At 42.2% G+C, this 21,596-nt stretch overlaps 1 protein-coding gene across 1 annotated transcript in view; it reads left to right on the plus strand.

Moving 5' to 3' along the window:
• The window catches only part of kif5ab (kinesin family member 5A, b), a 321,264-nt gene that overhangs the window by 291,756 nt on the left and 7,912 nt on the right, over positions 1–21,596 (plus strand). Inside the window, 2 exon segments of the mRNA XM_034166139.1 lie at positions 13,153–13,417; positions 15,497–15,558. Of these exon segments, the coding sequence (XP_034022030.1) occupies positions 13,153–13,417; positions 15,497–15,558 (327 nt within the window).

Genomic DNA, 21,596 nt, shown 5'->3' on the forward strand with positions numbered 1-21,596 from the left:
AAATAATTATTGCACACTTTCTGTAAATCCTAGAAAGTTCATTTCACTTCTCAAATGTCACTGTGTTTGTCTGCTATATGATATATTTAGCTGAAATTGCTGATCCAGACAACCAATGATTTATAAAGGAAAATCATGGACATCATCAGGGGTGCCCAAACTTTTGCACATAACTGAAGCTGTGGGCTCCAGGCTGTTCACAGACAGACAGACAAACAAACAAACAGGGGTGAAAACTTAACCTCTTCCAACTCCACTGGTGGAGATAACAATTATGTTGGCATGACTAAGCCTACTGGAGTACGAAGAAAAGTGCTTTCTGCTTTTAATTTCATGGAAAATTGATTCTGCATTGCTTTAGCTCATTAACTAGTCAATATATTGTCATGGAGATATTGAAACATTTTTCATACAAACAGTTTGAATAAATGATGTTTGTGTGTAAACAGCATTTCTTCACAGTATGAGGCAAACTGCAAAGTAACAGAAATAAACGAGCTTCTATTTGCAGCATTTTCAAACAAAGACAGCTCCATATGCAATGACATTCACCTAAATTGCTTTATGGAGCTTTTTGTAATAATTACATTTAAAAAACAAACAACCAACAACAACAACACATTCCCTCCACACTAACAAAAAAGGAAACATGACTTAAATATGTACAAGGAATGTGTCCAGATAACAGTTTTCTTAGGGGCCCCTCACACATAGTGCAAATTTGGTTGAATTAGACGAAACAGATCAAATTAGCGCACCACAAAACATTGCGCTGACGGGCAGGCATACACGATCCCAGTGCGACAGTTCGTGCAGGCAACGGTGTCTTTTGAGCAGGAACACAGTGCGTGCTGCTGCAGCTGCTCACACTGTGGGACAAGCTGCACCACCTCACACTGCTGATGTGGAGGAAAATAAAATAAAAACCAGCTGTATAATTTGTGAATATCACTGGGTTGATATAAATAATACATAAAAGGGGATGCAATACAGAACCCCGCGATTAAATAACCCTGGTTAAATAAAAAAAAAATCTCACTTACAGGATTTGAACCCACACACTCTGGTTACCAGACAGAAACTTTACCACTGCACCACAATCACTATCTCATAACAGGAGTGTGAAATGATTAAAATCAACAAGCAGATAAATGTATTTTCTAAAAAAAACAAAAAAAAAACACTGTGATAACTGACCAAATGGCGTTTGATACAGCATATTTCTGCTGATATGTGACTGAAAGTGACGTATTTGTTGTACTGTTGGCCTGTCCTGTGGTCCTGCGGCACACCGCTCACTGTCCTGTCAGACAGACGTGACGTTCAGATCACCTGTTGCATGTCCACATGAACTGGCGGTCCGGTGCAGCTGGACCAGCCTGTCAATGAGCATGCTCTCCAGCCTGTCGCAGAAGCGATATATGTTTTTATGTATTTTGATGTGAGGACAGCAAGCACACACGCGTGCGTGTCCATCAAAACACGGTGTGTGTTCTCCAGCTCTGATGTCCAGGACTAGAGATGTCAACAGCTGCCACGCCCCCGTCCGTTCAGCGCACAGACCAAGGTGTCACTCTGTGATCAGATGAGAGGCGCCTTACTGCCGGGGGGGAGGGCGAACCACACGCATGCACGTGTTTGGGGGGGAGCGCAGGACACACGCACATGTGTTGTGGGGGGAGCCAACACTCTGGCACGTCACATGTGCACTCGGCAACTCCACAGTCTTGGGGCACTTAGACAAATTTCACATCCAGCTCGACAGCGATCATCAATCAATCAATCAATCAATTTTTTTTTATATAGCGCCAAATCACAACAAACAGTTGCCCCAAGGCGCCTTATATTGTAAGGCAAGGCCATACAATAATTATGTAAAACCCCAACAGTCAAAACGACCCCCTGTGAGCAAGCACTTGGCTACAGTGGGAAGGAAAAACTCCCTTTTAACAGGAAGAAACCTCCAGCAGAACCAGGCTCAGGGAGGGGCAGTCTTCTGCTAAGACTGGTTGGGGCTGAGGGAGAGAACCAGGAAAAAGCTCATCTGCAGACTGTTGTTGTAATGATAGTACGAATGGCCACACATTTTTTAAGTGCCAAGCGAGCGGTGTTAGATGTTCGTGTGAGTCAGCTGGCCGACACAATTTGGCCAGCACCTGTCGCGAGAGGGGTCGATGGGCTCGCACAGTGCACACTCTGGCTTCCAGCCACTGGTGTGTGCAAATAGTTGTAGTAACAGGTGTACGAGGTGTTCGAGGTAGCTAAATATTTACACGTTTTGCATACGATTCCTGCTTGATGCACACTTTGCGTACACTTCGACCAAATTCACACTATGTGTGAAGGGGCCCTTACATATCTTATTTAGAAACATAAAAAAATGTTGTTTGGATCATTTATGATCATGTTTAACCAATGTACTGTACATATTTAAATCATGTAAATTTATTCATCTAATGTCTAACATTTTTTCTTGCAATCCACTATTTCAGCAGTTTTTCTGCAGTAACAGTAGCGTTCATTCCTCTGCTGTGCTTTTGTCACAGGCAGCATCCTTTGTGGGCTTTGTCTCACTCTGTCTCTTCTCTGTTGTCTCTGATCACTTATTTTGCTACACCACTGTTTATTCATCCAGTAGTAAGGCCAGACTAAGAAATGTAACATGCATTTGGAATACAGCGCTTTATTGCCATGTCAACATACAGTTGAAAGGAAACTGCCTCAGTGCAACTCTGAAAACAAAAACAACACATTCACCAGTGTGTACAGACAGAGAGAAGCATATCTACTCCAAACAATAAATAAGCATAAAAAACTGTGAGAACATATGCAATCATACAATTTGGAGCTCGGTCACTCGGGAGGAGGCCCCGGGGAAGACCCAGGACACGCTGGAGGGACTATGTCTCTTGGCTGGCTTGGGAACTCCTTGGGGTTCCCCCGGAGGAGCTGGGGGAGGTGTGTGTGGATCGGAAGGTTTGAGCGGCTTTGCTTGAGCTGCTGCCCCCGCGACACGACTCCAGATAAAGCAGAAGAAAATGGATGGATGGATGGATGGATGCAACTAACCCGAGGGAGGGTCAGCAATCGCTCCCTGCACCTGATACTTGCTCATATATGGGGGAGTAAAGAGTGACCCCATATTCTCTTTTTTTTTTTAACTAAGCTTCAGGGGTGTGTTAGTCAAAGTTGCACCTATGCAGGACCACATTCCTTCCCTCATTGCCTTTTACCTTCCCCAACACATAACCACATACCCCTATGGCTGCTGGGTGGGCAGTACCATTCGGTGGTAATCCCAGCCAGGAGTCCAACGAGCAACCGCCCAGCCTGGTCTCGTATTTTTTCCTGTACCCTCATCACGAAAAGCACCCACTTTTTGTGACGTTTTTTTTTTATTTTGCTGTTGAGCATCTTCCTCTTCTAAGTCTAACCATAACCATAGTGTAGTGTGTACCCTGCCCAAACATTAGCCACGAACCCCCTCTTAACCCCACATTTTGTGCCACCATCACGAAATTAATTTGTGCCCCCGTTACGAAAAATGCCCCACTTTCCCCCCACCCCATCATGAACACATAGATTAATGTTCTTTTCGTAACCCAGTCCCACGAACTGCTGTCAGACTGGGTTGCGACCATTTGAATCAAAGGCCAATGCAACTAACTCATCACACCCCTATAGAAAGAGGATCACAGCTAAAAAGTCAGCATTCAACTCTTTCCATATGTCCCCCTCAAAGGCCTACAATATTGTCACAGTGTAACTGAGAACATGAGGACACTTTCCACAGTCTATAAAAGTGTCACTTAACCTCCTTGTTTAACCCAAACTTTTTAATGTGGTGCAGAAAGTGAAGCCTCTGATGTGCTTTGTTAATAATGTGGGCTACTATCTCCCCACTTCAGGCTGTTGCATACTGTGATTTCAAGATGGATAAACATTTTTAAAAATCTTCTGACGACTACTAAGGCCATATAATTCACATCATTTTGATACTCATTCAGAGGGTATTTATTATGTTTCACCACTTATTTATTCAGTTTTCTTGCCTTAATTTGTCACACTAAATTAAGCGTTAAAGAATAGAAAACTCATCACTCCTGAGAAAATGAGCTATTGATGTGTTTTGAATAAAATGTGGCGACAGTCAGCTGAGGTAATGATGAAATCAGTAATTTGTCATGTTAATGTATTGTTCGTCACAGAAGATTGTGATGTATTTGACCTTGAAAGAAAAACAGATTTAAAATTCTTTGCCTTTGAAGGGGATGCAGTAGGTGGAAAAAAAACCATGACAGAAAGAATCACTTATGATTTGGTTGATAAAAGCAATATTCAAGTAATTCTGAAAATTGTGTAATAGTTAATCTCTCATTTGTAGACTTCCCAATGTGTGGATTTGGTCAGTGAGTCTCTTCTGCTGTTCCCTTGTTTTCACCCGAGTTCATCACAGCAGAGCCACAGTCGATCTACATGTTGATTTGGCACACGTTTTATGCCGGATACTTTTCCTGACACAACTCCATATTACATGGAGAATAGGTAAGGGTGGGTTTGAACTGGGAACCTTCCATACTGGAAACAAGCACACTTGGCTGTTTGGCCACCACCCCTGCCCAGTGTGTGGGTTTTGTTAATGTTATTTATTTAAATTTGTCAATTTCAATTTATTTTCATTTATATAACACCAAATCACAACAAAGTTGCCTCCAGGCGCTTCACACAAGTAAGGTCTAACCTTACCAACCCCCAAAGCAAGTACACAGGTGACAGTGGTAAGGAAAAACTCCCTCTGATGATTTGAGGAAGAAACCTCAAGCAGGCCAGACTCAAATGGGTGACCCTCTGCGTGGACCATGCTACCAGCACGATCGACAAAAGAAATTACAAACAAATATACAGGAAATTTTGTCATACGCGTATGATGGTAAATTAAATGTCTGTCAGCTCTTTGATTATTTAAATAACACTAGTGCGTTGTCTGTTGGGATCCATGGGTTCTAGATTGGGTAGTGTTTATAAAATAGGTAGCTGACATTTTGAAAGCGTGGTAATAAATTACACAAAGTTTATATAATGATTGTAAATGAAATTGTAGGAAATTAAAATAAGAAAATGTTGTGAATAATTGTATTTATTATTTGGCACATTTAGTGGATGTCATGTTTTACAACTGGCAAAGACTGAGATATTTCCTTTGTTCAGAGCTTGTCTGGTTACCAGGGACGGATTAATGGCAACACCATAATTTCTCCAAAAAACATTAGCCCTATGAACTTCCCGTTTTTGCAACGTTCATTTTTGACCCAAAATATATAAGCATACCAAATGGCAAATAGTGGGGCTGTCAAGCATAAGAATTGTACAATTGTATAAAATGAAAGAAGCATGAAACTTTCAGGATTCGCTCTTGATGACATAAGCTTTGATTTAAGATGTGGAAGCGTTCACAGTTTGACCCCTGGGGTCAGCTATTGCTCATTGACCTCTAGGATATGAAATGTCTATGTATGAAATTAGAAATTGATGTGTCTTAGGATCTAAATATGATGGAAATGTGAACAAAATGTGTATTTCCATGTTTCTGAGCATGGGAAACTCATTTCTGATGAGTCCAATTGCCACCGACGTCAAAACCTGTCACTCTTAGGGGTCAAAGGTCAAGGTCGCTTGAAAAGATCCCACATTTTGGTCAATCTAAATATATAATGTACAGCTTCTTTCTATTTAAGCAAACAATGCCATGTTATGCATCACCCAAACTTAAAATCTAGTTTAAAATATAGTTTAAAAATCCTACAATGTGATTTCCTGGATTTTGTTTTTTTCATTTTGTCTCTCATAGTTGAAGTGAACCTATGATGAAAATTACAGACCTCTCTCATCTTTCTAAGTAGGAGAACTTGCACAATCAGGGGCTGACCCTGATTTACCCCGCTGTAAGTCATCAAGAGGGTTTGTAAAGTTGCCAGATTTAGTGAGGAAGTCACAAAGTTGGCAACACTGAATGTAAACACATGCAACGCGAACTCACCCGTGAACAGCCCTGTACTGCACCAAACGTCCCGTACCGAAACGGTTCAATACAAATACATATACGGTTACACCCTTAATATCTATGCTATCTGATCTAAATAATAGGCATAGTTTGGAGGCACAGTCAGACTTATTTTCCATATCATCCATCATACCATGCAGAAGAGAACATGCTCTACAAAATTTTCCCACACACATTAGCTTGTCAGAAACCACTGTTGTTTATGTTGAAGCTGTATTAATTGCTACAGCTGTGCATTTGCTCAAGCCAGGCACTGGTAAAACCTTTCAGGACTATGCTGACAGTGTTTTTATACCATACATAGTATCACAGTTGACAGGCACAAGACGCATTGACATTGTTTTGGATGTGTACCAAACAAATAGCCTAAAAGCCACGACAAGACAGAGGAGAGGAAAGGGAACTCTCGAAGGAGAGTGGAATCAGGAAAACAAAGCTGAGCTATTTCAATTTCTCTCGATTCAAGTGGGTAACACACCATTCCATCTTGACAAACAAGTGTATGCCACAAACAATAATACTGTCCTCTGTTCTCCTGGGGGTTGTTACGTGAGTCTCCTGTGTCCATGCACTCATGAGGAAGCTGATACTCCTGTCTTTCTTCATGTGGTGGATGTAGCCAACAAGCGAACCAAGAAAGAGATGGTGCGGACTGTTGATTCTGACGTGGTCATCTTGGCAGTAGATGTCTTCAAGAAAGTCAGCCTGGATGAAATGTGGAGTTGGTAGCAGTTTCTGTTATATAGCCATTCACAAGGTGGTTGCTGCACTGGGTCCTTCCACTAGTTCTGCACTGCTAGCATTTCATTCTTTTACTGGCTGTGATACAACTTCATTCTGTGGTCGTGGTAAAAAACCTGCCTGGGATACATGGCGTGTATATCCAGAGGTTACAGAGGCTTTCCATGAAATGTTGCAGATGCCTCAAGAGTTGAGTGATCTTTCTTTATCTCAGCTTGAACGTTTTGTTGTACTGATTTATGACAGAATGAGTGCATGCTCAGAAGTAGGGATGGGTATCGGAAACCGGTTCTTTTCAGGTATCGTTAAGAAATTATTCGATCCATCAACGTCAATAGCCTTTTTGCTTAACGATTCCCTTATCAGTCCTTCAGAGTGGCTGTTGTTTTTGGGTGTGTTTGTCAGGAAAATGATCATTTCTCTACATTGATTACAGACCCTGCTGTAATCAACCGTTTCTGCTGTGCAGCTTTGCTTTGAACCTTGAATCAATGAAGCAGTGCTTCGATCTGCTGCTTCGTTGGTTCTTTGTTTTATTTTGCTTTATCTTAATTTTTCCCCGCTAAAACCCTAAAGAGCATATGTCTGTGAGTAATATTTACCGTTTTATGTTAAACCGACCTGTTATAGTCTTCTGAAACAATTGATGTATTTTATAACTTAAAAACAGGACCGATGCTAATGCGATAGCATGTCTATGGCGTTTTCAATATGAAAGTTAGCATTAAGCTGTTTGCTTCTCAGCATGTTTGTGTGCATTTGTTTTCTATATAATAATTAATGGCTCAGCTCAGCGTTCATTGTCGTAAAAGAGTCAAATGTATTACAAATTGTAATATTTTTTTATTTAGTTTTATTTATATATTAATAATAATGAGAGCAACAACAATAACAGTGATAATAACTAATAATGCTACAATACAATTTTAGAGAAAGAGACAAAAATAACCTGATAAAACACAACAGAAAATATAAAAACAACTAACAATGAACATAAATATAGAAATAAATAACTGTTTCCTGTGAACACCTAGTGACCCTTACACCTCCAATTCATCCCTGTCTTATTTAAGTTTAATGACAATTTGTTTCGGTCAAACCATATTTTCAATTTGTTAAATTCTTCAGTGATTTCCTCCAGAACTACAGTGAGGAAAATAAGTATTTGAACACGCTGTGATTTTGCAAGTTCTCCCACTTAGAAATCATGGAGGGGTCTGAAATTTCCATCTTAGGTGCATGTCCACTGTGAGAGACATAATCTAAAAAAAAAAAAAAAAAAATCTGGAAATCACAGTGTATGATTTTTTAATAATTTATTTGTATGTTACTGCTGCAAATAAGTATTTGAACACCTGTGAAAATCAATGTTAATATTTGGTACAGTAGCCTTTGTTTGCAATTACAGAGGTCAAATGTTTCCTGTAGTTTTTCACCAGGTTTACACACACTGCAGCAGGGAGTTTGGTCCACTCCTCCATACAGATCTTCTCCAGATCTTTCAGGTTTGGAGTTTCAGCTCCCTCCAAAGATTTTCTATTGAGTTCAGGTCTGGAGACTGGCCAGGCCACTCCAGGACCTTGAAATGCTTCTTACGGAGCCCCTCCTTAGTTGCCCTGGCTGTATGTTTGGGGTCATTGTCATGCTGGAAGACCCAGCCATGACCCATCTTCAATGCTCTTACTGAGGGAAGGAGGTTGTTTGCCAAAATCTCACAATACATGACCCCATCCATCCTCCCTTCAATACGGTGCAGTCGTCCTGTCCCCTTTGCAGACGAGCACCCCAGAGTATGATGTTTCCACCCCCATGCTTCACGGTTGGGATGGTTTTCTTGGGGTTGTTCTCATCCTCTAAACATGGTAAGTGGAGTTGATTCCAAAAAGCTCTATTCTGGTCTCATCTGACCACATGACCTTCTCCCATGCCTCCTCTGGATCATCCAGATGGTCACTGGTGAACTTCAAACGGGCCTAGACATGTGCTGGCTTGAGCAGGGGGACCTTGCTGCCCTGCAGGATTTTAAACCCTGACAGCATCATGTGTTACTAATGTAATCTTTGTGACTGTGGTCCCAGCTCTCTTCAGGTCATTGACCAGGTCCTCCTGTGTAGTTCTGAGCTTTCTCAGAATCATCCTTACCCCACAAAGTGAGATCTTGCATGGAATCCCAGACCGAGGGAGACTGACAGTCATCTTGTGTTTCTTCCACTTTCTAATAAATAATCATAACAGTTGTTGTCTTCTACCAAGCTGCTTGCCTGTTGTCCTGTAGTCCATCCCAGCATTGTGCAGGTCTGCAGTTTTGTCCCTGGTGTCCTTAGACAGCTCTTTGGTCTTGGCTATGGTGGACAGGTTGGAGTGTGATTGATTGAGTGTGTGAACAGGTGTCGTTTATACAGGTAACAAGTTCAAACAGGTGCAATTAATACAGGTAAAGAGTGCAGAATAAGAGGGCTTCTTAAAGAAAAATTAACAGGTCTGTGTGAGCCAGAATTCTTGCTGGCTAGTAAGTGTTCAAATACTTATTTGCAGCAGTAACATACAAATAAATTATAAAAAAAAAAAAAAATCATACATAGTGATTTACGATTTTTTTTTTTTTTTTTTTAGATTATGTCTCTCACAGTGGACATGCACCTAAGATGAAAATTTCAGACCCCTCCGTGATTTCTAAGTGGGAGAACTTGCAAAACCGCAGGGTGTTCAAATACTTATTTTCCTCACTGTATCTGCCAAGCTAGAAAACTGCTGCATCCTAGTAAGAGCAGAAAACTACTGGAATGAATTTGAATGAAGGAAAGTTGGAGTTTTTTCTCATCAAAATGGATGCTCCACTCACTGCAGTTTGTTTGGAATAGACCCAGATTGCATTTCAGAGCTTCTAGAATTCAAAAAATTCCGTCCGGGTGGTGTTGGGGGTAATTTGGGGTTTCAGCTTTTTTGATTTTCATCACTTTCATCCCTGAATATGTCAATCGTGAGTCACTTTTGTGGTGATTAAAGTCACTAACTGCGACTCCTATCTTGTTGCGAGAAAGAAACGAGAATCCTCTTCCATTCTGTTCACACAGCTCCAAATGCTGCACGGCTCTCTGCCGAGTCAAGTTAGAACGATAGAGTCTAGTCGGAATTAATAACTTCAAAGCGAAACGCCGTTTAAATCAAATGACACCTCTTTCCAAACGTTAATACAAACAAACTGCAATCGATTAAAAAGCTTTTTTCCTCCCAAAATGAGACGTCCTGCACTGACGTGCAGCAGCTGGCTGAGCTCAGCTCAGAGGTATGGAGAGAGATTCATGCCAAACTGTCTGAAAGGAAATGCTTTTGACAAAAACTACAGATTTTATTTATTTTTATTCATGTCCAGAGATCAAAGATCCAGTGACCAATTTAAATGTTTACATAGAAAACCTGTAAAACCTACTTTTAGTACACAGAAAATTCACAAGAGGTATCGATAAGGGAATCGATAAGGAATCGGATCGATAAGCCGAATCGATAATGGCATCGATATCGATAAAATCTTATCATTACTCATCCCTACTCAGAAGTCAATGAGGCAAGAAAGCATCTTTTCACCCAGAGGTCAAGATCACTGGAAAACATCCCCCTACACAAGGTGCTTTGAGACAACACATCAAAAGAGCAATGTACCAATCTAACATGTGGAACCTTGCCTTGGTTCCTCAACCACATTTGCCCAGTTCCTCAGACTGGGGATGGATTGACACCGATGTTGGTTGGCAGCCACTTTGGACAACCCTCCCTGAGGCATCACAGGCTTGCTATAAACTTGTGCACCGTGGCTGCAAAAAGGGCTGTGTTGGGTACTGTAAATGAAAAAAGACAGCATTAAAATGCACAGCACTGTGCACATGTTCTGGTGACTGCCGTGACTAAAACATTGTTCACTAGTTTCGCCCTTATGACTATTTGATGTGATGTAAGCGCACGTTTGACTTGGTAGCTGGCCTTGGTCCTGGAATGATTGAAGCTGAGATCATAGAGAACGATGTCCACTTCCACCCCCAATGGATATAAGAGTAGAGCCACTAGTGAAATGGAGGAGGAGGGGGAGGAATATTTTGCGGCGCTAGGGCGCATGATGTGAGAATGAACTGGTGGGTTTATATCTCCTGGAAGATGGGAGACGAGTGATTTGATGGCTGTCAATCATCCTACGGGCTCCTCCCAAACTATGTTTAGAAAACAACATTTATGATGACACATGTTGTGGACACACCAAGTTGTAAACCCTTCTTATGAGTTCATCTTTTGTTTCTGACGTGTTGAGGTTACACCTATATTTTTGTACATTTTTGTTGTATCCATGTTCATAGGTCTGTTCGTTTGCCTGGTTCATATTTACATGTAATTGTTTGGTAAAACACAAAGGAGCTATACATTTTATATTTAGATTGACCAAAATGTGGGATCTTTTCAAACGACCTTGAATTTTGACCCCTGAGAGTGACTGCTATTGACTTCTGGGGGTATTGGACATATCAGAAATGAATTTTTCATGCCCAGAAACATGGAAATATACATATACATTTAGTGTTCATTTCCATCACATTTAGATCCTAAGACACATCAATTTCTAATTTAATACATAGAAATTTCATATCCTACAGGTCAATGACCTCTAGCTGACCCCAGGGGTCAAACTGCGAACGCCTCCACATCTTAAATCAAAGCTTATGTCATCAAGAGCAAACCCTGAAAGTTTCATGCTTCTTTCTTTTTGTGCACAATTCTCATGATAATCAGAGCCCCATTAAAATGTCAGCTCCGCCCATTTTCTCTGTGATCTGTGATCGAAGAGGCCAGAGGCCACTTGGCTTTTAATATACAGTAGTGTTCAGAATAATAGTAGTGCTATGTGACTAAAAAGATTAATCCAGGTTTTCAGTATATTTCTTATTGTTACATGGGAAACAAGGTACCAGTAGATTCAGTAGATTCTCACAAATCCAACGAGACCAAGCATTCATGATATACACACTCTTAAGGCTATGAAATTGGTCTATTAGTAAAAAAAAGTAGAAAAGGGGGTGTTCACAATAATAGTTGCATCTGCTGTTGACGCTACAAACTCAAAACTGTTATGTTCAAACTGCTTTTTTAGCAATCCTGTGAATCACTAAACTAGTATTTAGTTTGTATAACCACAGTTTTCCATGATTTCTTCACATCTGCGAGGCATGGAGTCAACCAACTTGTGGCACCTTTCAGCTGTAATTCCACTCCAAGATTCTTTAACAACATTCCACAATTCATTCACATTTCTTGGTTTTGCTTCAGAAACAGCTTTTTTGATGTCACCCCACAAGTTCTCAACTGGATTTAGGTCTGGGGATTGGGCAGGCCACTCCAAAACATTAATTTTGTTGGTTTGGAACCAAAATTTTGCTTGTTTACTAGTGTGCTTGGGGTCATTGTCTTGTTGAAACACCCATTTCAAGGGCATGTCCTCTTCAGCATAAGGCAACATGACCTCTTCAAGTATTTTGACATATCCAAACTGATCCATGATACCTGGTATGCGATATATAGGCCCAACACCATAGTAGGAGAAACATGCCCATATCATGATGCTTGCACCACCATGCTTCACTGTCTTCACTGTGAACTGTGGCTTGAATTCAGAGTTTGGGGGTTGTCTCACAAATTGTCTGCAGCCCTTGGACCCAAAAAGAACAATTTTACTCTCATCAGTCCACAAAATATTCCTCCATTTCTCTTTAGGCCAGTTGATGTGTTCTTTGGCAAATTGTAACCTCTTCTGCACGTCTTTTATTTAACAGAGGGACTTTGCGGGGGATTCTTGCAAATAAATAGGGGAAATAAATAGGGGACACCTGATTCACACCTGTTTGTTCCACAAAATTGACAAACTCACTGACTGAATGCCACACTACTATTATTGTGAACACCCCCTTTTCTACTTTTTTTTTTTACTAATAGACCAATTTCAGAGCCTTAAGAGTGTGCATATCATGAATGCTTGGTCTTGTTGGATTTGTGAGAATCTACTGAATCTACTGGTACCTTATTTCCCATGTAACAATAAGAAATATACTCAAAACCTGGATTAATCGTTTTAGTCACATAGCACTACTATTATTCTGAACACTACTGTATAGATAAACTATCCATTGACACGTTTGAGGTCTGGGAATTTGTTATGAGCATATTTTCTCTTCTGATCAAAAAGATGAATCTATTCAACAAAACGTCACATCATCACATTAATCTGGAATTATGTATTCTTTATTTCCAGCCTGGATTGAAGCACTTCTTCTTCCTTCCTCCTTCCTTTTTCTCCCTTTTCTCACTAACAGCGAAACCTGTGCGTCCAGGCCACTACCCAGCTTGCTCTCCCACCAACCCATTTTTCATCCGAGGCTACAGCAAACACCCCGTTGCCTTCTGCAATGCCATTTTCAACAACAGCAACAAGACAGCTGCTGCTGCCACCGCCGCTGCTCCTGTGAAAATGCAGAGTGAGACCAGGTTACCCGAGGCCACCTACAACCAAAACAACCCCACCAAGCACCTCGACTTGCAGAACAGTGACATGTATGACAGCGATGGCCAGAACAATGTGTGAGTGAACCCACCAGCATGTAAATACAACACTGCAACTTAACAGTTTACTGTTCATGCCTTTCCTCTCTGGGAACCATCACCTTATTGTGGTTAAGAGGTTTGTGTGCTGCTATGAACCTGAGAGCTGTGTTGTCTGGAGCCTTGTGCTACTGGTAGGGTCTCCCATGGCCAATTGGTCTCAGGCAAGAGGCCAGACTAAGAACAGTTCACAAGACACCATGAAAGAACGAGGCAGAGGAAATGTGACCCGGCCCGCTACCTTGGAGTTTACTCCAGTAGATGAGAGGGTCGCCTCCCTGCGTCTTCGGGTGGCGGGGGGGTGAAAACTCTGACTGTTGTTTGTGTGTATGCACCGAACAACGTTTCGGAGTATTCGGCCTTCTTGGAGTCCCTGAATGAAGTCCTGTATGGGGCTCTGGTGGGGGACTCCATTGTTCTGCTGGGGACTTCAACGCACACGTGGGCAATGACAGCAACACCTGGAGAGGTGTGATTGGGAGGAACGGCCTCCCTGATCTAAACCCGAATGGTCGTTTGTTATTGGACTTCTGTGCTAGTCACAGACTGTCCATAACGAACACCATGTTTGAACATAAGGATGCTCATAAGTGTACATGGTACCAGAGCACCCTAGGCCGAAGATCGATGATCGATTTTGTGATCATATCATCTGATTTGAGGCCACATGTTCTGGACACTCGGGTGAAGAGAGGGGCAGCGCTGTCAACTGATCACCATCTGGTGTTGAGTTGAATCAGAGGGTGGGGGAGGACTTTGGACAGACCTGGTAAGCCCAAACGGATAGTGCAGGTGAACTGGGAACGTCTGGAGGAACCCACTGTTCGACAGATCTTCAACTCACGCCTCTGGCAGAGCTTCTGTAGCATCCCTGTGGAGGTTGGGGACATTGAACCAGAATAGGCAATGTTCAAAGCTTCCATTGCTGAAGCTACAGCAGGGAGCTGTGGCCTGAAGGTCTTAGGTGGCATCACACTACTCAGCCTCCCTGGTAAAGTCTACTCCAGGGTGCTAGAAAGGAGGGCTCGGCCAATAGTTGAACCTCTGATTGAAGAGGAACAATGCGGGTTCCGTCCTGGTCGTGGAACAACCGACCAGCTCTTTACTCTCACAAGGATCCTGGAGGGTGCCTGGGAGTATGCCCACCCAGTCTACATGTGTTTTGTGGACTTGGAGAAGGCGTATGATCAGGTACCCCGGGAGATACTGTGGGAGGTGGGCCTTCTCAGGGCCATCCAATCTCTGTACTCCCTACTAGCTGTGTTCAGCAGTAAGTCGGACTCGTTTCTGGTGGAGGTTGGCCTCTGCCAGTGCTGTGTCTTTGTGATATTCATGGACAGGATATCGAGACATAGTCAGGGTAGTAGGGTTTCCGGCTTGGTGGGCTCAGGGTCTCATCACTGCTTTTTGCAGATGATGTGGTCCTGTTGGCTTCATCGGCCGGTGACCTCCAAGACTCACTGGAGTGGTTCGCAGCCGAGTGTGAAGCGGCTGGGATGAGGTTCAGCACCTCTAAATCTGAGGCCATGGTTCTCAGCAGGAAACCGATGGATCGCCTACTCCAGGTAGGGAATATGGCCTTGCCCAAAGTGAAAGTCGGTCATCCGTGGGAGGCTCAGAGTAGAGTCGCTGCTCCTTCACATTGAAAGGAGCCAGCTGAGATGTTTCGGGCATCTGGTAAGGATGCCTCCAGGGCGCCTCCCAAGGGAGGTGTTCCAGGCACGTCCATCTGGGAGGAGACCCCGGGGAAGACCCAAGACTAGGTGGAGAGATTACATCTCCACACTGGCCTGGGAGCGCCTCAGGATCCCCCAGTCAGAGGTGGTTAATGTGGCACAGGAAAGGGAAGTCTGGGGTCCCCTGCTGGAGCTGTTGCCCCCCGCGACCCAAACCCGGAAAAGCGGTTGAAGATGAGATGAGGTGTTCATGCCTTTTTTATTACCGTATTTACTCCAGAGTCCACATTATTCATCTTATTCAATTTGTAAGAGGCATAAACAGTATTTTACGCATCATTGTGTTTACAAATGTATGTATGTGAACATCTGCTGTTTGCAGGCTGCCAGCTGAAGCAATGAACCAAGCAGACAACACTGCAGAGATGCTGGATTCAGAAAACGGTGAGTGCTCATCACTTTTTTTATTTAATATGAGAAATATCATAGTCATCATGGGTAGTTTCTCTTTGTGTAATTGTTTTTTTTCTTTCATTAATTAGTTGCATCAACCTTTCATATACAAAGTGCTGGCTCTTAATCCACTGTATAGATTACCCTGCTGGTGCAGCAGTAATTCTGCTGGCCATTTGCCTTTCGTCTTGGTGTAATGGACACTTACAGTAGTCGTTCGTTTAATGTGTTGGCATTGCTGCATATGGAGTCGTACTAAGTCTGAAGTGTCACCATAATTTAGGCGGAATCTGAAAAATATGATTTGTTATTTTAATGGTGCAAACTGTGATTCCCGCCCCCCCGCCTTTGTGTGTCTGAGTGTTTACTCCCAGCAACAGCAGAGACAGATAACACTTGCAGTGTCATTACTAAACCAGACAGCTACGTAGCCTAGCCGACAGGCTGAATGTCTGTCTAACCTCAGACCAAATGATGGCAGTTTTCTAACAATGCTGCACCTCTCAGGCTGTCCAGGAATATCAATAAAAGTCAGAGACAGTGTTAGAGCTAATATATCAGTCTGCTGGGACATTGTGTGGTCTTTGATCATGTATATTAAAGCAGGGATGGTCGCTGTGAACAACAATCCTGAATGCTTAAGGCAACAAAATTTGTTTTGTTTTTACTTCTACAGAGTATTTTTGTATGAATATTATACAAATAATGAATGTTTATGAGTTCAATGGTACGAATATTTCACAGAATTAAATATTTGTTCCATTGAAAGAATGCAAAAACATTCATTATTTGTTTTATATAACTGCTAAAATAGATCCTTGTCATTTGATATTTTATTCATGTATAAACAACAGAAAAGGGACTTACATTTTGGTGTTCCACTGCTGCTAAAGTCCAACACAAACTTTCAATAGGAGCTCAAATTGTGTAGTCCGGTGATGATGTGCACTGACTTTGTACTTCCAAAAAAAAAAAAAAAAAAAAAAAAAAGACTTTGTGTAGTTCCTCTGTCCACCAAAAAAATCACATCAGCTTTTCAACTTTTCATCCAAACAGCTCTTCATGCCTCCAGACGGCTTACAGCGGAGTAGATTTTTGTGTGTGTGTTAGAAGAACTAGCACCGTCAATTAGCTCTCTCAAATCACTGTCTGTCAGCAACACAAACTCCGCCATGTTTGTTTTAACGCTAAGCGGTGTCCTGCTTGTGTGAGCGCGCACGTGCACACTCGCGGGACGCTCTGGTGGAAGCGTACTCTTCTTTTTCCATTTGGGATCGCCACCCCAGAAGTGTGCAATTCCAAACTCTACAAACATATGGAACCAAACTGCACTCTAAATGGAACCAAACTGCACTCTAAATGCAACAATGGGACGAATAATCCATGTCATATGACATACAAAGCACCAATCATATGACAAGGATCCACTCAGCCTTTAAGCTGCTATATAAAAATGAACAGTTACTTAGGGTGACTAAAGCCCTGGTCCCACCAAATAATGGAGGATGAGACCAAAAGACCGATTTTGAAGACATAACACAAAGTTAAAAGCTGTATCACAGTGACTTGTAAGCTGCGGAAGAAATAAAGAATTTCTTTTGTTTTTGGAAGTGATCCACATGAGTTGCGGCAGCAGGTGTATATAATTAAAGCGGCCACCTCATTGTGTATGCAGAACTGCAGCGCGTGCAGAAAAGAGCGATTTTGCGATGTGTTTAAAGCCGCAGAAGAAATCAAGCCAGCGAGCTGCAGATGGAAAGGAAGGCAGCGAGGAGCACAGAGGCGGCTGTCCAGGAATGCAGAACGACAGCACGCGCACAGAAGAGCGATTTTGCAGACATAAACAGACGAACACAAAGTTAAAATGGGGATCACCGTGTGAAAATAAATGACTGTGTTTAAAGCCGCAGAAGAAATAAGCCAGGGAGCCGTGAATGGAGCTGGTCTGGTGCATTACAGGTGGACAGCAGCCTAGCGTGTGGCGCACACCCGCAGGACTGTACTGGAGCGTCTATTTTTGGACTGCATTTAAAAAATGTGTCATCTTTAAATGCCACTGTGAATTGAAAACCCACACTTTAAAGGGACCAAGTATGGGAGGGCTGGAGGTTTGGACCAAACCCATGCCTAGGGATGGGTATTGATAAGATTTTATCGATATCGATTCCGCTTATCGATCCGCTTCCTTATCGATTCCCTTATCGATACCTTCTGTGAATTTTCTGTGTGCTACAAGTAGGCTTTACAGGTTTTCTATGTCAACAACATTTTATTGAGTCTTAAAGTAAATAAATATGAAATTGGTCTCTGGATCCTTGATCTCTAGATATACACTCAACAAAAATATAAACGCAACACTTTTGGTTTTGCTCCCATTTTGTATGAGATGAACTCAAAGATCTAAAACTTTTTCCACATACACAATATCACCATTTCCCTCAAATATTGTTCACAAACCAGTCTAAATCTGTGATAGTGAGCACTTCTCCTTTGCTGAGATAATCCATCCCACCTCACAGGTGTGCCATATCAAGATGCGGATTAGACACCATGATTAGTGCACAGGTGTGCCTTAGACTGCCCACAATAAAAGGCCACTCTGAAAGGTGCAGTTTTATCACACAGCACAATGCCACAGATGTCGCAAGATTTGAGGGGGCGTGCAATTGGCATGCTGACAGCAGGAATGTCAACCAGAGCTGTTGCTCGTGTATTGAATGTTCATTTCTCTACCATAAGTCGTCTCCAAAGGCGTTTCAGAGAATTTGGCAGTACATCCAACCAGCCTCACAACCGCAGACCACGTGTAACCACACCAGCCCAGGACCTCCACATCCAGCATGTTCACCTCCAAGATCGTCTGAGACCAGCCACTCGGACAGCTGCTGAAACAATCGGTTTGCATAAACAAAAAATTTCTGCACAAACTGTCAGAAACCGTCTCAGGGAAGCTCATCTGCATGCTCGTCGTCCTCATCGGGGTCTCGACCTGACTCCAGTTCGTCGTTGTAACCGACTTGAGTGGGCAAATGCTTACATTCACTGGCGTTTGGCACATTGGAGAGGTGTTCTCTTCACGGACGAATCCCGGTTCACACTGTTCAGGGCAGATGGCAGACAGCATGTGTGGCATCGTGTGGGTGAGTGGTTTTCTGATGTCAATGTTGTGGATCGAGTGGCCCATGGTGGCGGTGGGGTTATGGTATGGGCAGGCGTCTGTTATGGACGAAGAACACAGATGCATTTTATTGATGGCATTTTGAATGCACAGAGATACCGTGACGAGATCCTGAGGCCCATTGTTGTGCCATACATCCAAGAACATCACCTCATGTTGCAGCAGGATAATGCATGGTCCCATGTTGCAAGGATCTGTACACAATTCTTGGAAGCTGAAAATGTCCCAGTTCTTGCATGGCCGGCATACTCACCGGACATGTCACCCATTGAGCATGTTTGGGATGCTCTGGACCGGCGTATACGACAGCGTGTACCAGTTCCTGCCAATATCCAGCAACTTCGCACAGCCATTGAAGAGGAGTGGACCAACATTCCACAGGCCACAATTGACAACCTGATCAACTCTATGCGAAGGAGATGTGTTGCACTGCATGAGGCAAATGGTGGTCACACCAGATACTGACTGGTATCCCCCCCAATAAAACAAAACTGCACCTTTCAGAGTGGCCTTTTATTGTGGACAGTCTAAGGCACACCTGTGCACTAATCATGGTGTCTAATCATCATCTTGATATGGCACACCTGTGAGGTGGGATGGATTATCTCAGCAAAGGAGAAGTGCTTACTATCACAGATTTAGACTGGTTTGTGAACAATATTTGAGGGAAATGGTGATACTGTGTATGTGGAAAAGGTTTTAGATCTTTGAGTTCATCTCATACAAAATGGGAGCAAAACCAAAAGTGTTGCGTTTATATTTTTGTTGAGTGTAATAAACTCTACATGGTGGATCCTTGATCTCTGGACATAGATAGAAATAAACAAAATCTGTAGTTTTTGTCTAAAGCATTTCCTTACAGACATTATTGTCATGATTGTCTCTTCATACATCTGCGCTGAGCTCAGCTGGCTGCTGGAGTCTGCAGGTCTGCAGCCTTACACTCTTGGGCTGCTGCACATCAGCCAGGATGTCTCATTTTGGGAGGAAAACAAAAACATTTTGATTGATTGCAGTTTATTGTTTGTATTACAACATTTGGAAAGAGGTGTCATTTGATTTAAATGGTGATTCGCTTTGAAGTTATAAATTCTGAGCGGACTCAACTCAGCAGAGAGCGGCGGAGTGTTTGGAGCAATGGAACGGAGGAGGATTCTCGTTTCTTTCTTGTAACAAGACAGGAGTCCCAGTAGGGGTGGGAGAAAAAAATTGATTCACATAAGTATCACAATTTTTTGTTTTACGATTTTTAAATTGATTTTTTAACAAAAATATAGATATTTTTCTTAATATGAATGCTTCATTTTAGACTACGTTTATCAGCCGGGGTTGTAAAAGTTACCGTTTCTCTCCAGTAGAGGGTGAAATGCTTTTCTTCGACTCTACCTGGCAATGGGACGTCACATCCATCCGTGTGGAAACAAAAAAACTTAAATTGAAAGCGGAGAATGGTGGCAACTAGCTACTAGGGCTGCCACGACTAGTCGACTAAGTCACGACTAGTTGACTATTGAAACCATCAACAACTAATTTAGTAGTTGACGAGTCGTTTATTTTATTTTAAGTCTTTCTTTTTCTCTCAATTCATAGTTTTAGGCAGCGAGCCGTCCTGCCATGATTTGGACATTCAAATTTTGAAAAACACGGCCGATTAAAACAGTGGCCGTCTTGTTCAAAGCCGTCTAAAATGCGCAGTTTACCGAAGGAGCTGTCTGTGTGTGTGTGTGTGTGTGTGTGTGTGTGTGTGTGTGTGTGTGTGTGTGTGTGTGTGTGTGTGTGTGTGTGTGTGTGTGTGTGTGTGTGTGTGTGTGCATGCGGAGTCAACTGGCTGCAGGCTGCGAGGGAGGGAGGGGGTGAGGAGGGGAGATTCCAGAGGCACGAGACGTTACATTCTGCTGAGAACCATCAATGCACATGAGACAGCGAGCGGGGAGCAGAGAGAGGATTTTAACCCAAGTGAACATGTTAAAAAAACTAAACCAATCTGTGGAGCTGCCTTTACTTCTCTGCAGTTTCTTTACTGGTGCGGGTCCAACGGCACGACCTGTTCACACCATGTGTGCGCATCGTATACTGAATTCATAAGATCATGAGATGAAATAAACAGTCAAATATCCTTTAAAAAATCCTTAAAAAATAAGAATAAGAATATATAAATGAACTGAGCAAAAATTACGCATACACAAGTTAAAAAAAACCCTGCTGTGGAGAAGCTATGCAGTGATGTTCAGAGGCACAGATAACAAAAAGCAGGTGAAAACTCTGAACTTTACAGTTGTTATTTTCTAAAGGTATGTATTTGTTCAGTCTTGAGCTTAATGTAGTGTTCAAGCATAAAACATGACTGATGAGGGAAAAAAAGGATGACTTCATCACACTAAAATGAACTGGAGTCAGAATAAAAATACAAACTGCTGATTTTTGTTATTTTTCACAGTTATTAAGCTGCAGCTATATGTTTTATTCCTTTCAAAGTGACTTACCTCTTATTTTATTCTGATTTGTTTATACAAAAAATATGGGGAGTCAAATCAGCCTGAATTGTTCTGTTCAGTTTTTATCAAAGTTTTCCTGCACTGTGTATTTTTTCCTTCTTTATAAGAGTTTGGTGTTTGCATTTGTTCTACAAAGTTTTAAAACACAATAAAATGTTCAACTTTCTTTATAGCAGTTCTGTAATTTCAGAAATGCAACAGAAACAACCACAAATCAGAAGAAGTTGGGACTATATGTAAAATGAAGATAAAAATAAAAATGTTCCACTATTCCCAGTTTCTCCACTCACAGAAGCCAAAAGTTCTTCAGGAGTTGTGTCTTGGTGGCTTCCCTCACTTGTCTCCTTCCAGCATGG

Source organism: Thalassophryne amazonica, chromosome 3 (genome assembly GCF_902500255.1).
Source record: "Thalassophryne amazonica chromosome 3, fThaAma1.1, whole genome shotgun sequence".
Classification (NCBI taxonomy): Eukaryota; Metazoa; Chordata; class Actinopteri; order Batrachoidiformes; family Batrachoididae; genus Thalassophryne; species Thalassophryne amazonica.